At 50.0% G+C, this 8429-nt stretch overlaps 1 protein-coding gene across 1 annotated transcript; it reads left to right on the forward strand.

Moving 5' to 3' along the window:
- Window positions 1–421: 421 nt before the first annotated feature.
- Window positions 422–6725, forward strand: LOC135263554 (zinc finger translocation-associated protein-like). The gene is made up of 5 exons (XM_064351730.1): window positions 422–895; window positions 2134–2658; window positions 3849–4211; window positions 4656–5033; window positions 6104–6725. Exons 1-5 carry the CDS (start codon window positions 760–762, stop codon window positions 6499–6501), a joined length of 1800 nt encoding a protein of 599 aa, XP_064207800.1. The 5' UTR covers window positions 422–759; the 3' UTR covers window positions 6502–6725.
- The last annotated feature ends 1704 nt before the right edge of the window (window positions 6726–8429 follow it).

An 8429-nucleotide genomic window follows, 5' to 3' on the forward strand; every position in this document is an offset into this window, starting at 1 on the left:
AATCCTGCCCGTTCGTTCAAAACTTGTGAAATAAAACCTTGTGGAAGTATAACATGAAAGAACACAATAATCTGTTATTAGGGAAAATAAAGAGTAACTGTAGTTTGATATCAATTAATTATGAAATTCATGATATTGTTAAACTAGCCTACTACTACTACTAGGCTAAAACAACAATATCTACCACTACTACTACTACTACTAGGCTACTACTATTGCTACTACTACTACTACTACTACTACTACTACTACTAATAATAATAATAATAATAATAATAATAATAATAATATAATATTAATATTATTATTATTATAACCTACTCCCTAAACAATTTGCTTCAAAATATTTGGCCCCCAAGCTAAGCTTGTCTGTGTGCCAAAGGTGTGACTGTCCCTTTAAATTTACCCAAGAGCCCCTTGAGGAGCCCCAGGGGCCCCTAGCTCGGCTCCCCACGCTAACACGAGCACTACAAATCACGCCAGGAGCCCAGTTTAGCTAACTGTAAATAGTATAGTTTCACGTATGGTGCTTTGGACGCTGCTCTTAACCCAACCTAAAACAGTCTATATCGATGTAAAAAGTTAACTTGTCTCCGGCGTCGGGCAGACAGTGGGAGGGGTGTTCAGGATATAGAAACAGCGAAGGGTTTATGGGTGCTTGCTTTTTAAATGGATTTCTGAGTGGTTTTAAAAGCCCTGCTTCCGGTAACCTGACAAATACGGAAGGATCTGTGCTATTTAATACCATATTACACAGTAATGGAAGAACAAGAGAAGAGAAAATCCGAGTCCCAGGATCACCCGTGCGAGGAGCAGACACATTCTCTCTCAGTAGTACTAAGCGTCGAGGAGGAAGCGGCGGAAATGCCGAGTGACTGGGGTCTCAACTCAGCAGGTACAAACTAAGTTTTTTCCTGATTCTGATTGCTACAATCCCTCTCACCCGTCTAGCCCTTCCTCAGTGTTAATCCGTGTGACGGTCATTACTAGCACACGGTATGGCCCCATATTCTCCCTGGCTCTTGAGTAAACAAAGGCAAAATATCCGGCTGGGCGCCAGCTGCGTATTAGAGGCTCCACCTAGCGGATACCAAATGCAGTGTAGTTGAAGCCATCACCACCAAATGTCTTCATGCACATACGAAAAACTATTATCCTTGCTGTCGAGAAAAATATTAGTGCTCAGTAACTCCAACCGTTATCCTTTCTGCAGAGGTGTCCAAAAAAATCGAATCTTATTTTTCTGCAGAATCGTTTTAGGAGACTGTCCCGCAACATAGCAAATGTTTCTGTTGGAAATTAACTAGACTGGGAGCGATGCTGTGCAAAAAGGGATTTGTCCTTTATCTACGACGTGGCTGTGGAGATAACCGTTGCACTAGGCACCATAAAATAAATAACGCTTTTTTCGAAATCCTTCTGGTCAGAATACCCACACGGTTAAACACTGCCAATATACATTACCTTTTTATATCAGCCTGGCGTTTTCATGAGATGTATGCGGTGCATGGAACCAGCCATGAATCTCTTACATTATTATTACACAGTTTATTTGATTAGCAAAACGCCCGGAATTAGGGTGTTCACTATTCCGATTATATAATGCGTGGGTCGCGATTTTATTTTTTCATTAGTGCAGACGTAGCTATGTACTGAAATGGTTCAGGTTAAGAACTTTGCGCAGCGGCACAACGGCTTTGCCCCACCTGAGAAGCAACCATGTAAATCCATTTCATTGGTCACTGTAGGCCGACGCGGAGTCGTTAAAACACTGGCAGTGAATTCTGTTTATAATTTCCACTGTGCCTTGCATTGCTCCATGGGGTGAGTGTTCATTGAGTTTCCGAGTGTGGTGCCCACTGCAGTGGTCAGTATAATTATTATGCAATGGGACAGACAAAAGATGAAATAACTAGACATGAATGTTAATGAATGTTACTGGATGACCCTGCACACACACCGAAACAGTGTTTTACTGCTGTGGAAATGAAATTGGAATGATGTAATAAATTAAAATGTCCTGTTTAGTAACACTGAAGAGGACATTGTATGAATTGTATGACATTGTATGACTCCAAAACAAACCATGTGCGCTGGGACACAGCCTGACCTACACCATGTCCTCTCCCCCAGAGGAGGACAGCGTGGCCAATGGTTTCGGAGCGGAGGAGGGCGTCGAGGGCGTGGCGGCAGCCCCAGGGTTCTCCCCCGGCACCACCTACTGGAGCGTGAGCGAGGGGCCGGGCTTCCCACTCCTCCTGTCGCCGGTGGCCGGGCCGTCCCGGGGCAAGTCGGGCAAGCGGCGGGTGGAGAGGGCATCGCGCGCGGGCAGCAGCCGGATCCCGGGCCGCGACCACCGCCGTTATTACCACGAGTACTGGCGCGCCGAGTTTCTCATGGACTTCGACGCCCAGCAGCACCGCATGCTGTGCATGGTGTGCGGCAGTTCGTTGGCTACGCTAAAGTTGAGCACCATCAAGCGCCACATCCAGCAGAAGCACCCGGAGTCCCTGCTCTGGACCGCCGCTGACAAGGAGGCCATCCGCGTCGGCTGGGACTCCCACCTCCGCCTGCAGGGGGCGCCGAGCCCCGCCCGCTCCTCCGCCGGGGGGACGCAGAGCCAGGAGGGGGAGCTGAACTCTCTACCCCTCTCCTCAGGTAAGAAGGAGGATTTAGGATAGAATAAAACGTTTGCATCTTCGCACAAGCAGAACATTTAGTTGCGCCATAGCAAGGCATTGGCTAGGACGAGTCTTATTTTGTGATATAAAGACAATCCTTTGGATGGATCTGAAGGAACCAGGATGATGAGGAGGAGGAAGAACGATCAGAACGAGGAGGAGTTGAGCAATGCCGACTGACCTGAGAAAAATCCCAGATAAAACTTGGTCAGTTCAGGTGGTTTTTAATGTGTTATTATCATAAATTTAATATTAAAGCATAGTGTTATCAGCATGAAATTAATATTAAAGTATAGTCCTGAGCTAAGCTGAGTCTGTTGCACACCCGAAACAGACAATCACTAAAATAATGAACTGGTAAAGAAGTGTGTTTTGAATATACACTAAATGACCAAAAGTATCTGGACATTCCTTTTCGTGGGCTGTTTTTCATGGTTTGGGCTAGGCCCCTTAGTTCCAGTAAAGGCAAATCTTAATGCTACAGCATAAAATCACATTCTAGATGATTCTGTGCTGGGGAACACCCTTTCCTGTTTCAGCATGACAATACCCCCCCCCCACAAACCGAGGTCCATATAGAAATGGTTTGTCGAGATCAGTGTGGAAGAACTTGACTGGCCTGCACAGGGCCCTGACCTCAAACCCATCCACTACTTTTGTGATCAGTTGGAAAGCCAACTGCGAGCCAGGCCTAATCACCCAATCAATGCCCAACCTCAATAATGCTCTTCTGGCTGAATGGAAGCAAGCCTTTCCAGTAGAGTGGAGGTTGTTATAGCAGCAAAGGGCAGACCAACTCCTTATTAATGCCCATAATTTTGGATGAGATGCTGGATGTCAGGTGTCCCCATACTTATTGGCCATATAGTGTAAGGTCTTTAGCAAAGTGATTTCAGAAAACATAGCCAGGATTACTATTAACTTGAGTAATATGTGGTTGGTGGTTATGTTTATATATGTTTTTGGAAGACAGCTATTAAAAAAGCACATAGATAATCTTACAATACGAATGCTAGTGCTGTAGCTGCTTTCTTCAGATGCTGGTTGTATGTTTTGTGTGGCACTGGAGGCTTCCTATTGTTGCAGCTGTGAGGGTAATTAGCGTCCTGAGCGCAGCTGTTTCAACAGCGTCATCGCGCTTGTTTTTTCTGTCGGTGTGTCGTTCAGTTAAGCCCGAACCCGGGACGTCGGAAACCCCCTGCGGTAACGGTGGCCCCGCCCGATGTCCCTCCCCGCCGGCGCCCCCCCCCTCGGCGGCCCCCCCGGAGCCCAGAGAGCCCTCCCCCGACCTGCCGGCCCGCGTGCTGGAGCGCTACGTGGACGACTCGCTCCACGCCTGGTTCCGGCAGGAGTTCCTGATGGAGTACCGGGCGGAGGAGGGCCGGCTGGTCTGCATGGTGTGTGCCGGCCAGCTGCCCTCCCTGCACCTGGACCACATCAAGCGCCACGTCCTGGACGGGCACCCCGTCTCCCTGCTGTACAGCGCCAAGGAGCGCCACACCATCCTGCACAGCTGGGCCCAGAAACATGGTGAGAGAGAGAGGGGGGTGGAGCAGGAGAGGGAGAGAGAGAGAAGGAGACAGAAAGAGAGGGAGAGAGAGAGAAGGAGGGGGGAGAGGGAGGGGGGGAGGGAGGGAGAAAGGGAGAGAGAGGGGGGAGAGAAGGTGAAGGAGGGACGGAGAGGGAGAGAGAGGGGGGAGGAAGGAGAGGGGGAGAGAGGGGGAGGAAGGAGAGGGGGAGAGAGGGTGAGGAAGGGACAGAGAGAGAGAGGGAAAAGGATACAGAGAGAAAGGGTGAGGGAGTTGGAGCGAGAGTGTGTGGGAGGGAGGAAAGAACAGAGGAGAAAAGTGAGAGAGGGGAGGATGTTGTGTTTTGTGTTACTGCATGTTTGCGTGTATATTTGTGTGTGTGTGTGAGAGAGAGAGGGGAAGGTAATCTCATTTCTTCCTGACCTCTTCTGCTCTTCCCTCACAGAGAGCAGCCCGCTGAGAGAGCACACGCCTGTCAAACCCGAGTCTCAGCTGGACGGGGGCAGATCCAGCGCGGGCCCCGTGGCGCTCGGAGAGAGCGCAAGTCCGTCGCCGTCGTCGCGGAGCCCCTGCGGCAGGCTGCCCAAGCGCTGGCGGCTGGGCTACCTGGTGGCGCGGTGCCCGAGGCGGCGGGCGGTGGTGTGCATGGTGTGCTCCCAGGCCCTGCCCACGGCCAACGCCGGAACCTTCCGCCAGCACATCCGCCAGCAGCACCCCGAGACGGCCACGCTGAGCCGGCCCGAGCGCCGCGCGCTGGCCGACGCCTGGAGCAAACGCACCGGGGGGGCGGAGACAACGGGAACGCCACGCAAAGCCCTGCCAGGTACAACCACACTGCTCTGAATATGCACACACACACACACACACACAACCACACACAACCACAGACACAGACACACACACACACACACACACAACCACAGACACACACACACACACACACACACACTCACACTCACACAACCACACACACACACACACACACACACCACAGACACACACACACACACACACACACACACAAAACCACAGACACACACACACACACACACACACACACACACACAACCACAACCACAGACACACACGCACACACACAACAACAGACACACACACACACACAACCACAGACACACACACACACAACCACAACCACAGACACACACACACACACACACAACCACAACCACACACACAACCACAGACACACACATGCACAGACACAACCACAGACACACACACACAACCACAGACACACACATGCACAGACACAACCACAGACACACACACACACTCACAAACACACAACCACAGACACACACACACACACACACAACCACAGACACACACACACACACACAACCACAACCATAGACACACACATGCACACTCACACACACTCAACCACAGACACACACACACACACAACCACAGACACACACATGCACAGACAACCACAGACACACACATGCACAGACACACACACACACACACAGACACGCGACCACAGACACATACACACTAACACACTCAAAAACACACATGAACACGAACCAGACGCAAACTCTCTTACGCACACCAGCACTTTCCCACAAAGACACACACACACGAACACATTAACATACACCAAACACAAACTCTCTCTCACACACTGACACTTTCACACAAACACACACACACAACCACAGATACACATGCACATTAACATACATCAGACACAAACTCACACACACACTCATATGCACACACACATTAAGACACATCAGATACCAAGTCTTTCACACACACACACACTCACACACACACAGAAAGACACACGGTGATGACAGAGTGATTGAACCCTGAGCATCGCGTAACATCTCCCCCCGCTCCTGGTTCCGCTGTTCCCGGCAGGGGTAAAGGAGGAGGATGAAGAGGCTCGGCAGGAGGAAGGTGCCCCCGGCGGGACCGCGCCCGGGAGGGGCCCAGCGCCGGCCCGGCAGAGCCCCCACCCGGGCCGGGACCAGCAGCGGTACTACCAGGAGCGCTGGCGCACCGAGTACCTGATGGAGTACGACAGCCAGCGGCGCCGGCTGGTGTGCGTGGTGTGTGGCGCCACCCTCGCCACCCTCAAAGTCAGCACCATCAAGCGCCACATCCAGCACGTGCACCCCCAGACCCTGGCCTTCAGCCCCGCCCAGCGCGAGGAGGCCCTGCGGAACTTTAGCCACCCCGCCCTGGCGCCGGCCCCACCCGCCTCCCCTCCCAGGACACATGACTCGCCACCAGGGGGCGCCCAGGAGCAGGAGTAACAGGGTGTTCTATTCCCCTGCGCCTCGACCTGGCCGCTCCTAACTATAGCTGCTCCACAGACTATTAATATTTATTTGCTGTAGCTTTGGTGGTTCCCAGTGTGTGGGCTAGAAGCCGGTGATGAGCTGTGATTGGGGTTCGGGGAGGGGGGGGGGGTGTACAGTATGTAATGTTGTGCACTTGCCATCGACATCCAAACGAATAAAACACAGCACTTGTTACACTCCACTGTACATGCAGTGTTTTTCAAGTATGCTAAAAGAAATCTGAATTCCATATTTGAACATATGCTAATCTGCATATTAATGAGGGCTGGGCCTCAGAAAGCATATTTGCTGTGTAACTGGGCCCCGGGCTCCACTGGCTCAGCGGACACCCTTCTCCAGTGACTCACGGTACAGAGGGCAATGTATGCTGGAGATGACAATGCAGGCTCGTGTCCAGAAGGAATAAAGGAGATTTCGGGAAGTGGTGTCCTATACAGTAGTTTCACCGCAATGGTAGAATTAAAACAAAGAAAGTTTCACCTTGTTTGTTAGCCAAACTAAAGATAAATTGTTTGGACAGAAAGTTAGCTAAATAAAAGATGAGGAAACTAATAACATTCAGTAGCTAGCTACCTAACAAGCATTATTAGTTTCCCCATCTTTTATTTGCCTAACTTTCTATCCAAACGATTTATCCTTAGTTCGGCTAACAAATTTGGTCAAACTTTCCTCTTTGAAGGTTAAGATTGAGGCACGACTGAATTCTTCCACTGTGGCGAACCTATCGGATAGGACACAACTTCCTGAAATCTACTGTACTCCATCTAGACACAACCGCAATGCAGTCAGGCTAGGATGGGTCATGTGGGTCATGGGCACACAGCATGATGGGATGCCTCTCAGCCAGTCCAAGGGCTTGTAGTATTTGTGTCAGTGTCAGTACTGCAGTACTGGATCTGGACTCTGAACCTCAGGAAGGAGTGTCATGTGGACATGGCAGATGTTGCCACAGCGTTTGCTTTTCCAGACAAACTGGATGGGAAAGGAGCCTCAGGGACATGTAAATATATGCCTGTGTGTTGGCATCACTGTCTGAATGATCTCATCTTCATATTACACCAACACGAATCTGCGTGAGCGAGAACTCACCAGGCCCCTCGGTTACTTAGTTCAGATGAGTTCACTGGTAGACATTTCTGTTTCTGAGTGCACAGAGATTTAAAAAAAATAAAGTTGAGAGGTGGTAGACAGGGGCACGAAGAGCAAAATTTTAACGAGATGTGGAAATGAATGTGGTTTTTTAAGGGATTCATCAAGCTCGCTCCCTATGTTCAATGTGCTATCAATGTAATCTATGATCACAGTAAGTGTGCAAGTTCTGATAATTTGACTCGATAAGATCATAAGGCCTAGGAAAGGGGTGTCAAATCTTATCCGAAAAGGGATGGTGGGTGTGCAGATTTTTGTTTTAGCCCAGCACCAAGACACCAAGTTCAACTAAATAATGAATCAGTCTTTAATCAAGGCCTTGATAGGTAGAATTGGGTGTCTTAGTGCTGGAAGAAGAATCTCCACGTACAGCTCCACAGGCGTACTAGTGCTCACTCACTCGACCAGCAGGGGTCGCTGGTGCGCAGTGAGCCACTGTCATCCTGGCCAAACGGAAGGCCTCGCTTGACTGGGCAACGGCAGAATCAGCCAGCCACAGTCCGCACTGACACAGCCCAGATTGGGCAGTGGGCCGTGGGGTCTACCCACACACTGCAGCCCCTTTGTAGCTCACTTCTGCAGAAGTTCTCCCCCAGTTTCTACCACAGGCCTACATTAAATACAGCCGTTGCATTTCCACGCCAAACAGCCTTTAAAAGGCTTGCTTTTATTAAATTGAAAACAAAACAAAAAAAACTAAACACAAATATACATAAAATATCGAGGTCACA

The sequence above is a fragment of the Anguilla rostrata genome, chromosome 9 (assembly GCF_018555375.3).
Source record: "Anguilla rostrata isolate EN2019 chromosome 9, ASM1855537v3, whole genome shotgun sequence".
NCBI classification, from domain to species: domain Eukaryota; kingdom Metazoa; phylum Chordata; class Actinopteri; order Anguilliformes; family Anguillidae; genus Anguilla; species Anguilla rostrata.